At 43.5% G+C, this 22,500-nt stretch overlaps 2 protein-coding genes across 2 annotated transcripts in view; one reads left to right on the plus strand and one right to left on the minus strand.

Annotated features, from left to right (window-relative positions):
- cdnf (cerebral dopamine neurotrophic factor) overlaps window positions 1-3,428 on the minus strand; it is an 11,981-nt gene extending 8,553 nt beyond the window's left edge. The window contains exons 1-2 of the mRNA XM_061961249.1: window positions 3,344-3,428; window positions 3,092-3,219 (exon numbers count right to left, since the gene is read on the minus strand). Coding sequence (XP_061817233.1) covers window positions 3,092-3,219; window positions 3,344-3,422 — 207 coding nt within the window. The 5' untranslated portion in view covers window positions 3,423-3,428. The remainder of the gene's footprint in view (window positions 1-3,091; window positions 3,220-3,343) is intronic.
- A 1,478-nt stretch (window positions 3,429-4,906) lies between these two features.
- The window catches only part of hspa14 (heat shock protein 14), a 55,766-nt gene continuing 38,172 nt past the window's right edge, over window positions 4,907-22,500 (plus strand). Inside the window, exons 1-3 of the mRNA XM_061961242.1 lie at window positions 4,907-5,021; window positions 5,314-5,394; window positions 21,399-21,481. Coding sequence (XP_061817226.1) covers window positions 4,965-5,021; window positions 5,314-5,394; window positions 21,399-21,481 — 221 coding nt within the window. The 5' untranslated portion in view covers window positions 4,907-4,964. The remainder of the gene's footprint in view (window positions 5,022-5,313; window positions 5,395-21,398; window positions 21,482-22,500) is intronic.

Raw genomic sequence — 22,500 nt, forward strand, 5'->3', positions numbered from 1 at the left:
ATGCCGCTCTTAAATATTTCCTTAGTAGAATAATCCTCTGACTGTCCTTAAATACCTTTTACACAAAGACAGTTACTCATTGTTGCTCTAGCCTTGGGGCCGGTCAGTCAACCTATTTCCAGTGATCAGTTTGAGTCGGGTGACCTCCGACCCCTATCCTCTACTCCTACTTGTGAGGGCTTCCTACCAGATGTTGCTAATGTCTTTACACTTCCTCCTGAAATCCAAAGCTGCATTACTGTAGGATTACAATTTCCTGGGGGCAAAAGCAACCACTCTCTGGAGAGTTTGTGATGGACATGTACACTTTTAAAGCTTACTAAGGGCATATTTCCTCACTAGAATAATCCTCTAAAGCAGGGGTGTCAAATGTACGGCCCGCAAACAGGTTTTATCCGGTCCGTGGGATGAGTTTGCTAAGTATGAAAATTAACCTGAAATTTTTGAATGAAAGAAACAGCTGTTCTAAATTTGTCCACTGGATGTCACAATAGCAATTGTTTGTATCTTTGTAGATGATAATAAACCACACGATGTTAGTACATCAGTTGAGGAAAATGATCAAACTACATATACTGTAATTTGATTTTGATATAATTTTTTTTATCTTGATAGATTGAAAATGAACACCAATCAGACTGACGAACATTATCACATAATTTATTCAGAAAATATAAATAACGACAAATAAAGATAGAATATTATTAACCCCAACATTACGATCTGTACAATTTCAGGATGTGCTCGTTCTATTTTTAAACAAAGAAAATAATCTGAAGTCATCTTTATTTTTAAGTTATCGTGCCGTGATTTTACCAGTCCGGCCCACTTGGGAGTAGATTTTTCTCCATGTGGCCCCCCATCTAAAATGAGTTACATTTAATGACCAATTACAAACACATGCCAGCTCACAATCTTATTATTACGGTATAAATCACCACAGTAGCAAACATGGCACCTGTTGTCGAGTCGGCCATACTCGCTTAATACCACGAAAACAGAAGAAAGTCAAGTTTCTTAGCGCAAAAATTATGACTAAAGTGGTGGAGCTGTACTTTCATTTGCACTTTAATTTTATTGACACTTTAGTTAAAAACATGATTAATTTTGTCGATTTATTCTAGCACAACATAATTGTATGTAAATTGTTTCCTCAATTATTGAGTGCCTTCTTATGCAGTACATTGGGCTAGTACTTGTTTTTCTAATCAGCCTGACCTAAGCCTAAGGTTATTGTGTGCAATAAATAATATTTGTGATTAACACATGCTTTCATATAATTGACAAGCTGTGAGTATAGGTTAGATATAATTATTCAATATGGTTAAAATCAAGAGTAAGATTACTGATTCAGTGTTAATATTTGAGCGGGCCCCGGGCTCATCTGTAGTGGAAACGTTGGGTCCCCGAGGTCTGAAAGGTTAAGATCCCCGATTCTACAAACCCCGCTTTCATATGAGTTGGGAAATTGTGTTAGATGTAAATATAAACGGAATACAATGATTTGTAAATCATTTTCAACCCATATTCAGTTGAATATGCTACAAAGACAACATATTTGATGTTCAAACTGATAAACACTTTTTTTTTTTTTTTTGCAAATAATCATTAACTTTAGAATTTGATGCCAGCAACACGTGACAAAGAAGTTGGGAAAGGTGGCAATAAATACTGATAAAGTTGAGGAATGCTCATCAAACACTTATTTGGAACATCCCACAGGTGAACAGGCAAATTGGGAACAGGTGGGTGCCATGATTGGGTATAAAAGTAGATTCCATGAAATGCTCAGTCATTCACAAACAAGGATGGGGCGAGGGTCACCACTTTGTCAACAAATGCGTGAGCAAATTGTTGAACAGTTTAAGAAAAACCTTTCTCAACCAGCTATTGCAAGGGATTTCACCATCTACGGTCCGTAATATCATCAAAGGGTTCAGAGAATCTGGAGAAATCACTGCACGTAAGCAGCTAAGCCCGTGGCCTTCGATCCCTCAGGCTGTACTGCATCAACAAGTAACATCAGTGTGTAAATGATATCACCACATGGGCTCAGGAACACTTAAGAAACCCACTGTCAGTAACTACAGTTGGTCGCTACAGCTGTAAGTACAAGTTAAAACTCTCCTCTGCAAGATGAAAACCGTTTATCAACAACACCCAGAAGCGCCGTCGGCTTCGCTGGGCCTGAGCTCATCTAAGATGGACTGATACAAAGTAGAAAAGTGTTCTGTGGTCTGACGAGTCCACATTTCAAATTGTTTTTGGAAACTGTGGACGTTGTGTCCTCCGGACCAAAGAGGAAAAGAACCATCCGGATTGTTATAGGCGCAAAGTTGAAAAGCCAGCATCTGTGATGGTATGGGGGTGTATTAGTGCCCAAGGCATGGGTAACTTACACATCTGTGAAGGCACCATTGACGCTGAAAGGTACATACAGGTTTTGGAGCAATATATGTTGACATCCAAGTAACGTTACCATGGACGCCCCTGCTTATTTCAGCAAGACAATGCCAAGCCACGTGTTACATCAACGTGGCTTCATAGTAAAAGGGTGCGGGTACTAGACTGGCCTGCCTGTAGTCCAGACATTGAAAATGTGTGGCGCATTATGAAGCCTAAAATACCACAATGGAGACCCCCGGACTGTTGAACAACTTAAGCTGTACATCAAGCAAGAATGGGAAAGAATTCCACCTGAGAAGCTTAAAAAATGTGTCTCCTCAGTTCCCAAACGTTTACTGAATGTTGTTAAAAGGAAAGGCCATGTAACACAGTGGTGAACATGCCCTTTCCCAACTACTTTAGCACGTGTTGCAGCCATGAAATTCTAAGTTAATTATTATTTGCAAAAAAAAAATTAAGTTTGAGTTTGAACATCAAATATCTTGTCTTTGTAGTGCATTCAATTGAATATGGGTTGAAAATGATTTGCAAATCATTGTATTCCGTTTATATTTACATCTAACACCATTTCCCAATTCATATGGAAACGGGATTTGTATACAACAGGAGCACTCCAGTCTTTTAAGCAATTTTCTGCAGAAAAGTTTGTCTCCCATGTTTGGAAGTAAAGCTAGAGTGTTCTCACCAGCCTGGCTTCCTTCCCCTGGGCAACGGAACAGGCCTGGAACAGTTCTTCCTCCACCAGGGCAGGCGTGAGCTCCTTGTGAGCAGATGTCACACTTCCATAAAGCCTGTTGAGGAATCCCACGCACACTGCAAGACAGGTTTGTAGTTAGTCGCCATTTTAATATGGGATGACATGCAATACATACTGTACTGTACAATGCATTTAAAGACTTTGATCAATTGAAATACTGATCTCGCAACTGGCTCTCACCGTCACAGGTTCCTGCTGCAGAATGAGAATGCAACACTCCATTTAACAGCAGCAAGGAGCTGAGAAGTAGCAGCGACATAGTAGTGCTGTTATTAATAGCTACAAGTCCCTCAGCAAGTGTCCTCCCTGAGCCGGAGACAGCGTCACTGTATATCCACAACAGTGCAATAATAATAATAGGGGTGTGGGAAAAAATCGATTCGAATTTGAATCGCGATTCTCATGTTGTGCGATTCAGAATCGATTCTCTTTTTTTTTTTTTAAATCGATTTTTTTTTTTTTTTTTTTTTTTTAATTAATCAACCCAACAAAACAATATAGATTTTGAATCGAATCGTGACCCCAAGAATCGATATTGAATCGAATCGTGGGACACCCAAAGATTCACAGCCCTAATACATTGATTTTATCATTTAAATTAATCTTTTCCCTTTTTACACCCACTCACTTTTGTGGTGTTTTGCTATCTTTACTACTTGGAAGAAAACGTAATTTTAACTAAAAAAGAATAATAAAAGCAAATTATAAAATATATAAACCATACTTGCCAACCTTGAGACCTCCGATTTGGGGGGGGGCTGGGGGCGTGGTTAAAAGGGGAGGAGTATATTTACAGCTAGAATTTACCAAGTCAGGTATTTAATATATATATATATATATATATATATATATATATATATATATATATATATATATATAAGAAATACTTGACTTTCAGTGAATTCTAGCTATATATATATATATTTATTTTATTATATATATATATATATATATATATATATATATAAATAAAAGAAATACTTGAATTTCAGTGTTCATTTATTTCCACATATACACACACATAACACTCATCTACTCATTATTGAGTTAAGGGTTGAATTGTCCATCCTTGTTCTATTCTCTGTCACTATTTTTCTAACCATGCTGATGATGCATTCTGCTTCGTCTCCAGTTGTGCACTGCACTCTCTGAAAGCTGTAGATGTTATTGTCACATATGCATGTACAGTAGAGGGCAGTATTGTCCTGTTTAAGAGTGTCACAACATTGCTGTTTACGGCAGACGAACTGCTTTACGGTGGACGAAAACGTGACTGCTGTTGTTGTGTGTTGTTGCCGCGCTGGGAGGACGTTAATGAAACTGCCTAACAATAAACACACATAAGAAACCAAGAACTCACCCCTCGATCATTCTACGGTTATAACGTGATTGGGCAGGCACGCTGTTTATATTGTGGGAAAGCGGACGTGAAAACAGGCTGTCGACACGTCACTCAGATCCACCTGAATTTCGGGAGATTTTCGGGAGAAAATTTGTCCCGGGAGCTTTTCGGGAGAGGCGCTGAATTTCAGGAGTCTCCCGGAAAATCCGGGAGGGTTGGCAAGTATGCTATAAACACCAATATATTTTTTGAATTTAGATTGTTTCCCAATATATATATATATATATATATATATATATATATACATATATACACTTGATATAATAATTGTTATATTGCGTTTGTACAGTACTGTTCTACTTAAAATCACGACACCGGTCCTGCTTTTGTTTTGAAAATCATGCCCCGGAAGCTGTCGCGTGCCTGCGCCCACGTGACGCCGGTAACTGTACTTCCAGCATGGCTGCCATTGGCGTTCACTTCGGTTACACATGTGCCTGTGTTGCGATATTGAAGGTATTTTCCCCACAATTAATGTTTGTGTAATCTCTTTCATTCCATTGGATACCGTAGTCAGCGTTAAAGACGTAATTACGACGCCATAATTCCACGAAAATGTATTTTCCGGTTCCGAGGCTAACGTGGTGTAAGCTGGCTTCCATTGCCTTATGCTAAAAAGCCATTTACTGCTAATGAGAGCGATATTACATTTATATATTACATATTACTTATTACATATTACATTTACAACACTTGCGAGGTTTATTGGTGTAGTTTGCTGTGATCAGGCTGTAACGTGTTTGAATAGGACGGCCGAGCTGACGTCATCGCCAACGATGCGGGAGACCGAGTGACTCCAGCTGTTGTCGCCTACAGAGACAAGGAGCAGGTACACTTCCATATTCATAGTTCCATTTTCAGTTCACCACCAATTGCATTTGTATGTCCTTTTTTTTTATCGGATGCTATTTCCATGTACTGTTGTTGCTCGCTCTACAAAGCCAATGCACAAAACCCAAAACCAATGAAGTTGGCACGTTGTCCATCCGTCCATCCATTTTCTTCCGCTTAACCGAGGTCGGGTCGCGGGGGCAGCAGCCTAAAGCAGGGAAGCCCAGACTTCCCGCTCCCCAGCCACTTCGTCCAGCTCCTCCCGGGGGATCCCGAGGCGTTCCCAGGCCAGCCGGGAGACATAGTCTACCCAACATGTCCTGGGTCTTCCCCGTGGCCTCCTGCCAGTCAATCGTGCCCTAAACACCTCCCTAGAGAGGCGTTCGGGTGGCATTCTGAGCAGATACCCGAACCACCTCATCTGGCTCCTCTCAATGTGGAGGAGCAGCGGCTTTACTCTGAGTTTCTACCGGATGGCAGAGCTTCTCACCCTATCTCTGAGGGAGAGCTCCGCCACTGGGCAGAGGAAACTCATTTCGGCCGCTTGTACCCGTGATCTTGTCCTTTCGGTCATAACCCAAAGCTCATGACCATTGGTGAGGATGGGAACGTAGATCGACCGGTAAATTGAGAGCTTTGCCTTCCGGCTCAGCTCCTTCTTCACCACAACGGATCGATACTGAAGACGCCGCACTGTTGATCTCACGATCCACTCTTCCCTCACTCGTGAACAAGACTCCTAGGTACTTAAACTCCTCCACTTGGGGAAAGATCTCCTCCCCGACCTGGAGATGGCACTCCACTCTTTCCCGGGCGAGAACCATGGACTCGGACTTTGAGGTGCTGATTGTCATCCCAGTCACTTCACACTCTGCTGCGAACCGATCCAGTGAGAGCTGAAGATCCTGGCCAGATGAAGCCATCAGGACCACATCATCTGCAAAAAGCAGAGACCTAATCCTGCAGCTACCAAACCGGATCCTCTCAATGCCCTGACTGCACAGAGAAATTCTGTCCATAAAAGTTATGAACAGAATCGGTGACAAAGGGCAGCCTTGGCGGAGTCCAACCCTCACTGGAAACGGGTCCGACTTACTGCCGGCAATGCGGACCAAGCTCTGACACTGATCATACAGGGAGCGGACCGCCACAATTAGACAGTCCGATATCCCATACTCTCTGAGCACTTCCCGGGGGACACGGTCGAATGCCTTCTCAAAGTCTACAAAGCAAATGTAGACTGGTTTGGCAACCTCCCATGAACCCTCAAGGACCCTGCCAAGAGTATAGAGCTGGTCTACCCTTCCACGACCAGGACGAAAACCACACTGTTCCTCCTGGATCCGAGGTTCGACTATCCGGCGTAGCCTCCTCTCCTGTACACCTGAATAGACCTTACCGGGAAGGCTGAGGAGTGTGATCACACGATAGTTGGAACACACCCTTCGGTTCCCCTTCTTAAAGAGAGGAACCACCACCCCGGTCTACCAATCCAGAGGTACCGCCCCCGATGTCCACGCGATGTTGCAGAGTCTTGTCAACCAAGACAGCCCCACAGCATCCAGAGCCTTAAGGAACTCCGGGCGGATCTCATCCACCCCCGGGGCCTTGCCACTGAGGAACTTTTTAACTACCTCAGCAACCTCATCCCAAAAAATAGGTAGAGCCCACCACATATTCCCCAGGCACTGCTCCCTCTTCGGAAGGCGTGTTGGTGGGATTGAGGAGGTCTTCGAAGTATTCCCTCCACCGATCCGCAACAGCCGCAGTCGAGGTCAGCAGCACACCATCCTCACCATACACGGTGTTGACAGTGACCCTCTCTTCACCCGAGTGTCCAAAACATGAGGCCGCAAATCCGATCACACAACTACAAAGTCAATCATGGAACTGCGGCCGAGGGTGTCCTGGTGCCAAGTGCACATATGGACACTGATGTTTGAACATTGTGTTTGTTATGGACAATCCGTGACGAGCACAAAAGTCCAATAACAAAGTACCACTCTGGATCAGATCCAGGCGGCCATTCTTCCCAATTACGCCAACATGAGCGTTGAAGTCCCCCAGCAGAACAAGGGAATCACCCGAGGGGAGCACTCTCTAGTACTCCCTCAAGGGAATCCAAAAAGAGTGGCACATTTACATGATTCGTAAATAAAAAAGAGAATACAATGATTTGCAAATCCTTTTCAACTTATATTCAATTGAATAGACTGCAAAGACAACATATTTAATGTCCGAACAGAGAAAGTGTTTTTACTTTTTTTTTTGCAAATAATCATTAACTTAGAATTTAATGGCATCAACACATTGTAAAAAAGTTGTCACAGGGGCATTTTTACCACTGTGTTACATGGCCTTTCCTTTTAACAACACTCAGTAAACGTTTGGGAACTGAGGAGACACATTTTTGAAGCTTTTCAGATGGAATTCTTTCCCATTCTTGCTTGAATAGACCGGGGTCTCCGTTGTGGTATTTTAGGCTTCATAATGCGCCACACATTTTCAACGGGAGACCGGTCTGGACTACAGGCAGGCCAGTCTAGTACCCGCACTCTTTTACTATGAAGCCACGCTGTTGCAACACGTGGCTTGGCATTGTCTTGCTGAAATAAGCAGGGGCGTCCATGACAACGTTGCTTGGATGGCAACGTATGTTGCTCCAAAACCTGTATGTACCTTTCAGCGTCAATGGTGCCTTCACAGATGTGTAAGTTACCCATGCCTTGGGCACTAATACACCCCCATACCATCACAGATGCTGGCTTTTGAACTTTGCACCTATAACAATCCGGATGGTTCTTTTCTTTTTTGTTCCGGAGGACAAAATGTCCACAGTTTCCAAAAGCGAAACTGTGAAATGTGTACTCGTCAGACCACAGAACAATTTTCCACTTTGCATCAGTCCATCGTAGATGAGCTCGGGCCCAGGGAAGCTGGCGGCGTTTCTGGGTGTTGTTGATAAATGGCTTTCGCTTTGCATAGTAGAGTTTTAACTTGCACTTACAGATGTAGCGACCAACTGTAGTTACTGACAATGGTTTTCTGAAGTGTCCCTGAGCCCATGTGGTGATATCCTTTACACACCGATGTCGCTTTTTGATGCAGTACCGCCTGAGGTATCCAAGATCATGGGCATTCAATGTTACGTGCAGTGATTTCTCCAGATACTCCGAACCTTTTGATGATATTTAGATGGTGAAATCCCTAAATTCCTTGCAGTAGCTCGTTGGGAAATGTTACTCTTAATCTGTTGGACAGTTTGCTCACGCATTTGTTGACAAAATGGTGACCCTCGCCCCATCCTTGACTGAACATTTCATGGAAGCTGCTTTTATACCCAATCATGGCACCCACCTGTTCCCAATTTGCCTGTTCACCTGTGGGATGTTCCAAATAAGTGTTTGATGAGCAGTCCTCAACTTTCTCAGTCTTTTTTGCCACTTGTGCCAGCTTTTTTGAAACATGTTGTAGGCATCAAATTCCATATGAGCTAATATTTGCAAAAAATTAAGTTTTCCAGTTCTAACATTAAATGTATTGTCTTTGCAGTCTATTCAATTGAATATTGCAAATCATTGTATTCTGTTTTTATTTACCATTTACACAACGTGCCAACTTCACTGGTTTTTTGTTTGTATATAATTTATTATTGACTTCTTCAAGACACATATATTGTATAATATTAGGAGTGTATCGATTTGTTTTACCAACAATTGGAATCATAATTTGATGTTGCCGATACGATTCAGGGATGATATTAGTTTATTTAGACCAGTGGTTCTCAAACTTTTTACCACTATAATGCCTAGCATTAAAATACAGTAGCGTAGAAGGCCTGAATATTCATTAAAACAATGCAGCGGTACTATTTAACAAGTATATTTACTATCTTTGGCTGCTGTAACATTACACAGTTTGAGCAGTGTTTGAATATAGGAAAATAAAACGCTGTACTTTAATCAAGCGATTCTTTGGCATACCACTAGATGGAGGTCCCGTACCACAGTTTGAGAATCACTGCTGGAGCCACAAAACCAATGTATGTCATACATTGTTCTCTTCATGACACATACCGTATTTTTCGGACCATAGTGCTCACCGGATTATAAGGCGCACTGCCGATGAGCTGGTCTATTCAGGCCTTTTTTCATATAACCTTCCTCTTGTGTTAGCTTTCTGTTACCATCTCTTATGTTAACGGGTCGGTTTTGACCCATGTCTTAAATCAGCTGTAAAATACACTAAAAACAATTATCTATCATCCAATTTGTTTCTTATCTCTTGGTTACCTTGTTAGAATTCTTTATCCATGAAAATATTGGTTTTAATATTTTTGGTGTGGGCCATTGGGCCTTTTTTTTGTCAGTATACCCCGTGATTTCAATTAAAAAAACTGTAAAATGAATCTCAAGAGAATTGTATAAATAAATAAAATGTTGTTGTGTTACCTGACTAACTGAGAGGTATTAGAACACATCTCTTGAATACATTTGTTTAATTTATTTTTTCATTTGAATAATTTTAACTAAAGTAACATCTATGGTGTTACGGGTCAATTTCGACCCATATATATTTACTTCAAGAAAAAGGCTAAAGTATTTTGTTCAGCAACAGAACTTTAAGACAAACACAAAATGAAAAGCAGAACAAGTCATAACACAAAATATAGATTTGCAAGGTCAAACAAACAGCAAGTTAAGTTAAGTTAAAGTTAAAGTATCAATGATTGTCACACGCACACTAGGTGTGGTGAAATGTGTCCTCTGCATTTGACCCATCACCTTGTTCACCCCCTGGGAGGTGAGGGGAGCAGTGGGCAGCAGCGGTGCCGCGCCCAGGAATCATTTTTGGTGATTTAACCCTCAATATAACCCCCAGACATACTCAGTGGCCTATTGGTTAGAGTGTCAGCCCTTAGATCGGTAGGTTGTGAGATTAAATCCCGGCCGAGTCATACCACAGACTATAAAAATGGGAGCCATTACCTCCCTGCTTGACACTCAGCATCAAGGCTTGGAATTGGGGGTTAAATAACCAAAAATGATTCCCGGGCGCGGCACCGCTGCTGCCCACTGCTCCCCTCACCTCCCAGGGGGTGATCAAGGGTGATGGGTCAAATGCAGAGAATAATTTCGCCACACCTAGTGTGTGTGTGACCATCATTGGTACTTTAATTCCAACCCTTGATGCTGAGTGCCAAGCAGAGAGGTAATGGCTCCCATTTTTATAGTCTTTGGTATGACCTCCTCATCAGACTCATCAGATGTCTGTCTTCTGGATGATACTCCTCCTCAGAAACCTGTTCATCCGTATCACTATGCTGCTCCGTGTCCTCTCCCTCATTTTTACCAAAAATATTATCCAGAATTTCTCTCACTGTAAATCTTTTTTTCATTTTTGCATGCTGCAAATTGGAGATGTGCACTCTGCAAGTCACCAACTCTATACTGAATTGACCTCACATGCCCGTCTTTGTTTGTTTTTGTACTGGATAACAAGGTAAAATGAGAATCCCCTAAAGCTCACATGATTGGGAGAGGAGCTGGCTGTCAGTGTGTTCAGTTTTGCCTCTAATTATTGCTTTATAATCTTATTTTTATAACTGGGTCGAAACCGACCCTAACAACACCAAGGTCATAATTTCAACCAGACCATGTTATAATTTAGTGAAAAAAACAAAAACTGTTTTATTTTGCTTTATTTTTGCTCCTCTCTGAGCTGCCACCTTACCGTGGTAGAGGAGTTTGCGTGTCCCAATGATCCTAGGAGCTATGTTGTCCGGGGGTTTCTATGCCCCCTGGTAGGGTCTCCCAAGGCAAACTGGTCCTAGGTGAGGGATCAGACAAAGAGCAGCTCGAAGACCTCTATGAAGAACACTAACAAAGGACCCAGATTTCCCTCGCCCGGACGCGGGTCACCGGGGCCCCCCTCTGGAGCCAGGCCCGGAGGTGGGGCACGATGGCGAGCGCCTGGTGGCCGGGCCTGTCCCCATGGGGCCCGGCCGGACACAGCCCGAAGAGGCAACGTGGGTCCCCCCTCCAATGGGCTCACCACCCATAGCAGGGGCCATAGAGGTCGGGTGCAGTGTGAGCTGGGCGGCAGCCAAGGGCAGGGCACTTGGCGGTCCGATCCTCGGCTACATAAGCTGGCTCTTGGGACGTGGAACGTCACTTTGCTGGGGGGGAAAGGAGCCTGAGCTAGTGCGTGAGGTGGAGAAGTTCCGGCTAGATATAGTCGGACTCACTTCGACGCACAGCAAGGGCTCTGGAACCACTTCTCTTGAGAGGGGCTGGACTCTCTTCCACTCTGGCGTTGCCGGCAGTGAGAGGCGACGGGCTGGGGTGGCAATTCTTGTTGCCCCTCGGCTCAAAGCCTGCACGTTGGAGTTCAACCCGGTGGACGAGAGGGTAGCTTCCCTCCGCCTTCGGGTGGGGGGACGGGTCCTGACTGTTGTTTGCGTTTACGCGCCAAACGGCAGCTCAGAGTACCCACCCTTTTTGGATTCACTCGAGGGAGTACTGGAGAGTGCTCCCCCGGGTGATTCCCTCGTTCTACTGGGGGACTTCAACGCTCATGTTGGCAGCGACAGTGAAACCTGGAGAGGTGTGATTGGGAAGAATGGCCGCCCGGATCTGAACCCGAGTGGTGTTCTGTTATTGGACTTTTGTGGTCGTCACAGATTGTCGATAACAAACACCATGTTCAAGCATAAGGGTGTCCATATGTGCACTTGGCACCAGGACACCCTAGGCCGCAGTTCCATGATCGACTTTGTAGTTGTGTCATCGGATTTGCGGTCTCATGTTTTGGACACTCGGGTGAAGAGAGGGGCGGAGCTTTCTACTGATCACCACCTGGTGGTGAGTTGGCTGCGATGGTGGGGGAGGATGCCGGACAGACCTGGCAGGCCCAAACGCATTGTGAGGGTTTGCTGGGAACGCCTGGCAGAGTCTCCTGTCAGAGAGAGTTTCAATTCCCACCTCCGGAAGAACTTTGAACATGTCACGAGGGAGGTGCTGGACATTGAGTCCGAGTGGACGATGTTCCGTACCTCTGTTGTCGAGGCGGCCGATTGGAGCTGTGGCCGCAAGGTAGTTGGTGCCTGTCGTGGCGGTAATCCTAGAACCCGTTGGTGGACGCCGGCGGTGAGGGATGCCGTCAGGCTGAAGAAGGAGTCCTATCGGGTTCTTTTGGCTCATGGGACTCCTGAGGCAGCAGACAGGTACCGACAGGCCAAGCGGTGTGCGGCTTCAGCGGTCGCAGAGGCAAAAACTCGGACATGGGAGGAGTTCGGGGAGGCCATGGAAAAAGACTTCCGGACGGCTTCGAAGCAATTCTGGACCACCATCCGCCGCCTCAGGAAGGGGAAGCAGTGCAGTGTCAACACCGTGTATGGTGGGGATGGTGCTCTGCTGACCTCGACTGCGGATGTTGTGGATCGGTGGAGGGAATACTTCGAAGACCTCCTCAATCCTACCAGCACGTCTTCCTATGAGGAAGCAGGGCCTGGGGAATCTGTGGTGGGCTCTCCTATTTCTGGGGCTGAGGTTGCCGAGGTAGTTAAAAAGCTCCTCGGTGGCAAGGCCCCGGGGGTGGATGAGATTCGCCCGGAGTTCCTTAAGGCTCTGGATGTTGTGGGGCTGTCTTGGTTGACAAGACTCTGCAACATCGCGTGGACATCGGGGGCGGTACCTCTGGATTGGCAGACCGGGGTGGTGGTTCCTCTCTTTAAGAAGGGGAACCGGAGGGTGTGTTCCAACTATCGTGGGATCACACTCCTCAGCCTTCCCGGTAAGGTCTATTCAGGTGTACTGGAGAGGAGGCTACGCCGGATAGTCGAACCTCGGATTCAGGAGGAACAGTGTGGTTTTCGTCCTGGTCGTGGAACTGTGGACCAGCTCTATACTCTCGGCAGGGTCCTTGAGGGTGCATGGGAGTTTGCCCAACCAGTCTACTTGTGCTTTGTGGACTTGGAGAAGGCATTCGACCGTGTACCCCGGGAAGTCCTGTGGGGAGTGCTCAGAGAGTATGGGGTATCGGACTGTCTTATTGTGGCAGTTCGCTCCCTGTATAATCAGTGTCAGAGCTTGGTCCGCATTGCCGGCAGTAAGTCGGACACGTTTCCAGTGAGGGTTGGACTCCGCCAAGGCTGCCCTTTGTCACCGATTCTGTTCATAACCTTTATGGACAGAATTTCTAGGCGCAGCCAGGGCGTTGAGGGGATCTGGTTTGGTGGCTGCAGGATTAGGTCTCTGCTATTTGCAGATGATGTGGTCCTGATGGCTTCCTCCGGCCAGGATCTTCAGCTCTCACTGGATCGGTTCGCAGCCGAGTGTGAAGCGACTGGGATGGGAATCAGCACCTCCAAGTCCGAGTCCATGGTTCTCTCCCGGAAAAGGGTGGAGTGCCATCTCCGGGTTGGGGAGGAGATCTTGCCCCAAGTGGAGGAGTTCAAGTACCTCGGAGTCTTGTTCACGAGTGGGGGAAGAGTGGATCGTGAGATCGACTGGCGGATCGGTGCGGCATCTTCAGTAATGCGGACGCTGTATCGATCCGTTGTGGTGAAGAAGGAGCTGAGCCGGAAGGCAAAGCTCTCGATTTACCGGTCGATCTACGTTCCCATCCTCACCTATGGTCATGAGCTTTGGGTCATGACCGAAAGGACAAGATCACGGGTACAAGCGGCCGAAATGAGTTTCCTCCGCCGAGTGGCGGGGCTCTCCCTTAGAGATAGGGTGAGAAGCTCTGTCATCCGGGGGGAGCTCAAAGTAAAGCCGCTGCTCCTCCACATCGAGAGGAGCCAGATGAGGTGGTTCGGGCATCTGGTCAGGATGCCACCCGAACGCCTCCCTAGGAAGGTGTTTCGGGCACGTCCGACCGGTAGGAGGCCACGGGGAAGACCCAGGACGCGCTGGGAAGACTATCTCTCCCGGCTGGCCTGGGAACGCCTCGGGATCCCCCGGGAGGAGCTGGACGAAGTGGCTGGGGAGAGGGAAGTCTGGGCTTCCCTGCTTAAGCTGCTGCCCCCGCGACCCGACCTCGGATAAGCGGAAGAAGATGGATGGATGGATGGATGGATGTTTTATTTTGTTGAAATAGAGGTTCCTGACAAAGTCAAAAAGCCTTGATGCAAAAAAATAAATTTATGTGGTTCTTTTATGCATTTAAAAACTAAAACGGGTCGGTACCGACCCTAACACAAGACGAAGGATAAAAGACACACCGGATTATAAGGCGCATTAAAGGGGTCATATTATTATTTTTTTTCTAAATTTAAAACGCTATCTTGTGGTGATGGTGGTTCTTTGGGGAAAGTGTTTTTTAGATTGTTTTACAGACCATCTTCAAGTAGCTTTCTGAACCTCTCTTCAGGATGCGCCGTTTTGTGGGCGGTCTTATTTACGTGGCTCACCTTCGGCAGCGTCTTTCTCCCCACCATCCTTGTTGTAGCGTGCAAGGACAGGGGTGGAAGAAGTGTCAATGATGGAGCTAACTGTTTTAATGACATTCAGACTTTACTTCAATCAATAACGGAGCAGCATCTCCTCACCCGTGGCTCAATAATGCAACACCAACGCCGGAAATGTGTCCTGTGAAAAACCGTCCAACCGGAACTCTCTAATAACTAAAGTTCCGTGGGTGAATAATGTGAACTCACTACAGTTTGTAGCGCTTTAATAGCTAGTCTACTGACAGATATAAGTAAGAATTTTACGCTACTTTATATTAGAAATGGCAACAGCGGAAGATGAATGCCACTTAAGAAGGTAAAGAAAAATAAGAAACTTATGACTAAGGAGTCAGCACGGACTACAATGGCGGACTGGCGCACATTTTCAGGACTTATGCAGATCCCAAATACACATGAGCAGGTACCAGAAGGTAGGGCTGGGCGATATGACCCTTTTTTAATATCTCGATATTTTTAGGCCATGTCATGATACACGATATATATCTCCATATTTTGCCTTGGCCTTGAATGAACACTTGATACATATAATCACAGCAGTATGATGATTCTATGTGTCTACATTAAAACATTCTTCTTCATACTGCATTAATATATGCTCATTTTAAACTTTCATGCAGAGAGGGAAATCACAACTAAGTCATTTGACCAAAAGTGTATTTATTAAACAGTTATTAAGCAGTGGCACAAACATTCATGTCATTTCAAAACAGAAAGTGCAAGATTGTCAGAGACATTTTAAAACAAGCTATTAGTGCACTTTTGTGCATGATGTCACTAAGATGACATATCAAAACAACACTAAATTAAAGGCCTACTGAAATGATTTTTTTTTATTTAAACGGGGATAGCAGATCCATTCTATGTGTCATACTTGATCATTTCGCGATATTGCCATATTTTTGCTGAAAGGATTTAGTATAGAACAACGACGATAAAGTTCGCAACTTTTGGTCGCTGATAAAAAAAAAGCCTTGCCTGTACCGGAAGTAGCGTGACGTCACAAGTTGAAAGTCTCCTATGGCGTCACATTAGTGCCAAAAATCCGAGCACATAAAAACTGTTATCGCGCGCTGATTCTCCACTTCGTGCGCGCGTGACACCCTTTTGCGCGCGCGTGGTGCATTTTTGCGCGCGCGCGCGCGCGGTGCCTTTCTGTACGCGCGCGGTGCCTTTTTGCGCGCGCGCGGTGCCTTTCTGTGCGCTCTCTGTGTACTCCTGGCATCTCTCCTCGCGCTGTCATGTTTCTTTTTGGCACTTTGGGGGCGGGTATGCTTAGACGGCCCCTTCTTTCTGATTGGCTGTGAGCATTTTTCATATAACCAATCATTCTCCAGCGTAGCAACGTTGTAGCCATCTTACCTCGGACATCTAGCCTCAATCATTACATTGATGTCAATGGTACATGTACTAAATAAATTACCATAACTTGCTCGATTTTTGACCTAATTTACAAACGGTTTGCCTTGTTACAAATCTTATTACATGTAGATATGACATAGGATGCTGTACCTGTTGAAATTACCTCTTTCGCTTTAAAAAAAAAGACTTAATTGTGCAACATAGTTGTGTAGGGTCAGTGTTAGTCAGTTCTCTGATTATTTTAAACTGTTTCAGAATACATTATTAAAAGCTATTTTTAACATTTTAAAATGTATGTTATTGCTGGTGGACCAGTTCTGGCTGAAAGATGTGATTATGGTGTTTGTTGTCTTATTATTTATTTGGGTCACATTTTGTATTACCCTGTATTGTGTTTATGTGGTATGAAATAACCTTCATCAGCGCGCGACATTTTTTTTATCCACTTCTTCCTCCGTAAATCTTGATACATATTGACGATGACCCGCCCTGCTATACTTCTGATTGGCTCTGAGCATTTTTCAGCGTTTTTCGCCTGACCAATCAGAAAGGAGGGGGCGTCTAAGCATACCCGCCCCCAAAGTGCCAAAAAGAAACATGACAGCGCGAGGAGAGATGCCAGGAGTACACAGAGAGCGCGCAGAAAGGCACCGCGCGCGCGCAAAAAGGCACCGCACGCGCGCAAAAAGGCACCACGCGCGCGCAAAAGGGTGTCGCGCTCGCACGAAGTGGAGAATCAGCGCGCGATAACAGTTTTTATGCGCTCGGATTTTTGGCACTAATGTGACGCCATAGTCTCCTCACATTTCCCCATTGTTTACACCAGCAGCGAGAGCGATTGGGACCGAGAAAGCGACGATTACCCCATTAATTTGAGCCAGGATGAAAGATTCGTGGATGAGGAACGTGAGAGTGAAGTATTAGAGTGCAGTGCAGGACGCATCTTTTTTCGCTCTGACCGTAACTTAGGTACAAGGGCTCATTGGATTCCACACTCTCTCCTTTTTCTATTGTGGATCACGGATTTGTATTTTAAACCACCTCGGATACTACATCCTCTTGAAAATGAGAGTCGAGAACGCGAAATGGACATTCACAGTGACTTTTATCTCCACGACAATACATCGGGGAAGCACTTTAGCTATGGCGCTAACGTGATAGCATCGGGCTTAACTGCAGATAGAAACAAAAGAAATAAACCCCTGACTGGAAGGATAGACAGAAAATCAACAATACTATTAAACCATGGACCTGTAACTACACGGTTAATGCTTTCCAGCCTGGCGAAGCTTAACAATGCTGTTGCTAACGACGCCATGGAATCTAACTTAGCTACGGACCTCGACAGAGCTATGATAAAAACATTAGCTCTCCACCTACGCCAACCCTCATCTGCTCATCAACACCGAAGCTCACCTGCGGTCCAGCGATCGACGGAGCGACGAAGGACTTCACCCGATCATCGATGCGGTCGGCGGCTAGCGTCGGATAGCGCGTCTGCTATCCAAGTCAAAGTCTGGTTGTGTTGCTGTAGCCAGACGCTAATACACCGATCGCATCTACAGCTTTCTTCTTTGCAGTCTCCATTGTTCATTAAACAAATTGCAAAAGATTCACCAACACATATGTCCAGAATACTGTGGAATTTTGCGATGAAAACTGAGCTTTTTGTATTGGATACAATGGCGTCCCAATACTTCCGTTTCAACCATCGACGTCACGCGCATACGTCATCAGACCTAGACGTTTTCAACCGGAAGTTTCGCAGGAAATTTAAAATTGCACTTTATAAGTTAACCCGGCCGTATTGGCATGTGTTGCAATGTTAAGATTTCATCATTGATATATAAACTATCAGACTGCGTGGTCGGTAGTAGTGGGTTTCAGTAGGCCTTTAAAGTGCACTTTTTGTACAGAACGCCACTACAATAGTTTAAAATAAATAAAGTGCACTTTTGTGCATGATGTCACACAAGATATTTCAATAAGTGTCAAATAAAAATGAGCTGCATAATAGGAAATCAAATCGCTATGTGGTAGGTTACTGCGGACGTTATCTCCTTCTGTTGTTGACTATTTTTTCATACGACGTTGATGTGGAAATGGTTGCCTCGGCATTTTGTTGGTGTGGCACCGGCCGGAGATGTTGACATGCAGAGTTTCAAGCAGTCTTCATTCTCTAGCGAGTGACTTTTCAAATGATGCTACATATTAGCAGTGCTGCTACTTTTTGTAGCAATGCTTTTGCCGCATACTTGACATATTACTGTTGTCTGTTCAACATCTTCCCGCTTGAAGCCAAACCACCGCCAGACGATGGACCCTGTGCTGTTTTTCTTGGGAATTAATTCTTCCTTCATTTGTTACCAGATTCGCATCTTCTTTCTCTTGTATTCCCACTCGCACCACAGCTAATGTTACCCATGCTGCTACCTCTCTGCTCCGAGAGGGCGTATACGTATGTGACGTATGTAAGAAGGTGCGCTTGCTGTCTGTGAGAGAGACAAGAAAGAGTGAAAAACGCATGCCTGCAGCTACAAGCAACTGCGTGAGAACATATACTCGAATATCACGATATAGTCATTTTCTATATCGCACAGAGACAAACCCGCGATATATCGAGTATATCGATATATCGCCCAGTCCTACCAGAAGGTGAGAAAAGTTGGTTTTGCATAATATTGCGAAACAAATGCCAGGTAATATGTCTGCTAATAGGTGCCATTTTGCGGTCCTTATACACACACCATAATAATACTTGTATGTTTAATGCGCTGACAATCCATCAAGCGGTGCGGCTTCATAGCTTACTGAAGTTGTACTAAAAACATTTTGACAGATTTCTGAGCGCCGTGTGTAATGTTCTATATTCTCATTGGAACATTTAAAGTTTTGCTGTTTACTGACATCATATTGCAGTATACACGTATCTCTTATGTATGACTGCCATCTACTACTGGTCACAGTTATCATTACACCATGTACTAGGGATGTGCCGATCCGATATTTGGATCGGATCGGCTGCCGATATTTGCCAAAAATTGCGTATCGGCAAGGCATGGGAAAATGCCGATCCAGATCCAGTTTAAAAAAAAACTCCGGTCCGTGTTTTCCAACGCACCGATTTAAATAATACATTCCACTTTTCTGCTGCTCCGTAATTTCCGTTCCGCATTTTCCAGCACACCTTCAACACATCCACAATTCTCACGCAGTTGCTTTTAGCTGCTGGCATTACACGACAGGCTCTTCTCACTTTTTCCTGTGTCTCCCTCTTACAGACAGCGAGCGCACCTTCTTACACACGTCACATACTGTCACGACATACGTCACATACTGTCACGTCATACGTCACATACGTATACGTCCTCTCCCAGCAGAGAGCGAGGTAGCGGCATGGCTAACGTTAGCTGTGATGCTAGCGCAGCCGCTAAGGTGCGCGCCTGCTCAAGCGTCCTCTGCGCACGGCAAATCTATGCCACGCACAAAATCAAATAAAAAAATAAGCGCATAACAATTTTCGACACACGGACACGACAGAGACAACAGTTTTCGTCATCATTGTTAAAATATTGTGACGTCTGTCGAGACGCTTATCTCCATTCGGTGCCACACGTCCACGCCATCAAAATGCAGAGGCAAAAATTGCCACATCAACACTGTATGAAAAAATTAGTGATTTTTTTAGTTGTGATTTCCTTCTCTGCATGAAATTTTAAAAGTAGCATACATTAATGCAGTATGAAGAAGAATGTTTTAATGTAGCCATGCAAGCCTTGAAAGAACATTTTGAAAATCAAGACTACATTTCCTGCGAATGGGTGCATTTCTACCCTATATTTTAACTTTAGATTTATTCTCATATCAAACTCTTTTGGTTGTCTTTTTGACACTTACATCCGGCGCCCCTCTCCACACCCTGGATTATAAATAATGTAAATAATTCAATGTGATTATCTTGTGTGATGACTGTATTATGATGATAGTATATATCTGATAGTATATATCTGTATCATGAATCAACAAGTTGAAAAACTTATTGGGGTGTTACCATTTAGTGGTCAATTGTACGGAATATGTACTTCACTGTGCAACCTACTAATAAAAGTCTCAATCAATCAATCAAAACACATAGAATCATCATACTGCTGTGATTATATGCATCAAGTGTTCATTCAAGGCTAAGGCAAAATATCGAGATATATATTGTGTATCGCAATATGGCCTTAAAATATCGCAATATTAAAAAAAGGCCATATCGCCCAGCCCTAGTTCAATGATGCCATTTCTGTTTGTCATGTATAATTTTGTCTATTTTGTGTTTATCCTTGAATAAACAGGTCAGTTTCTTGTTACCAACCATTGTGTATTATTCAAACTCCCCTAATTCAGCTGGCTAGTTGTTATCAAGAGTACTAAAACCCTTTTCAACATGATTCTGACAACTAAGTAGGCTAAATAACTTTAAACTTTAATACATGCTCAGATAGGCCAGTATCAGTCAGTATCGGTATCGGTCAGTATCGGTATCGGATCGGAAATGCAAAAACAATATCGGTATCGGATCGGAAGTGCAAAAACCTGGATCGGGACATCCCTACCATGTACCAAATAAAATTGCTTCAAGTTCAGTAAGCACAACCAGGATAATGCCGTACATTAGGCGCACCGGGTTATAAGGCGCACTGTTGATTTTTGAGAAAATTATAGGATTTTAAGTGCGCCTTATAGTCCGAAAAATACGGTATATATGTATTAGGAGTGTAACGATTAGTTTGAACAATAATTCTAATCATAAATTGAGGTTGACGATACAATCCAAAACAGTTCAGTGATTTGTAGTTGATTCAGTAACTTTTTAGCCCAAAAAAAAAATGAAGCAATGTTTGTTAATTTCTCGTTATCCTGCTTTTTTCCGGTATCCGTTAGTGTTTTAATGGCGCGTGGTGATGACATCACAGACGCAAAATGTTTAATGTGTTCCTATATTTTAAAGTGCTAAAAAAACTTTATATAAACTCTGACATTCTTAAAGTTTTCTTTTCTAGAATTGATCAAACCTTTTAAAAGATGTTAGAGCGATGAATATCTTCTGGATCAGATGGATGTAGGAATATACTGTACATGGATCAATGGTTCCACCCCTATGTGTATGTTCCTCTCTGCAGATTGTGGGGATCGCAGCTCAGCAAGGACGCGTCCGCAATGCTGCCAACACAGTCGTCAAGGTCAAGCAAGTGCTGGGCAGAAGGTGACACAACTTTTGATTTGTTTTAAACTTCCTTCTATTCTTTACTTTCCACTCTCAGCTCCTACGCTCAAAAGTGTGCAGCTTTTCAAAAACCGCTGTTCAGGAAATGCTTGGCACATTTTTCCAGCCTTTGGCAGGTCTTGCCTTTAATCCAAAGAGGTTCATTAGGTCTTGAAAAATTATGCAATTTGTTATGCAGGTCTTCAATTTGACACCTGTGCTTTAAAGGTTTAAAAGCAATATGTTTACATGCGTGCAATGCTTTTCTGTCGTAATACAAAACGAAGTTGAATCAAAAACACACACACACTTTTTTTATAGTATGCTTTTATGTAGTTTTTTATTTCACCTGCAGATAGCACCACTAGACTACTTTCTCTTTAAGTTATAGTGCTAAACTAATTATTTGCAGTTCAAAAAAGAAAAAAGAAATCCGCAAATATGCCGAGAAGCGGATGGCAAACCGCTTATAGGCGAATATCAACTATGACTATACTGTACAATTTCACTGTACAGTTATCCCTTGCTTGCCACATCGCACTTCAAATTGTGGCTTCATACATCGCAGATTTTAAAAAATGTGTGTGTGTGTGTATATATATATATATATATATATATATATATATATATATATATATATATATATATATATATATATATATATATATATATATATATATACGTATAAATATATATATATATGTATATATATATACACACACATATATATATATATATATATATATGTATATATGTGTGTGTGCGCGTGTGTGTGTGTGTGTGTGTGTGTGTGTGTGTGTGTATATATATATTTGTGTGTATATATATATATATATATATTTATATGTGTATATATATATATATATATTTATATGTGTATATATATATATTTATATTTATATGTGTATATATGTGTACCGTATTTTCCGCACTATAAGGCGCACCGGATTATTAGCCGCACCTTCTATGAATTACATATTTCATAATTTTGTCCACCAATAAACCGCCCCGGACTAAAA

This window comes from Nerophis lumbriciformis, linkage group LG05 (assembly GCF_033978685.3).
Source record: "Nerophis lumbriciformis linkage group LG05, RoL_Nlum_v2.1, whole genome shotgun sequence".
In the NCBI taxonomy this organism is placed as follows: Eukaryota; Metazoa; Chordata; class Actinopteri; order Syngnathiformes; family Syngnathidae; genus Nerophis; species Nerophis lumbriciformis.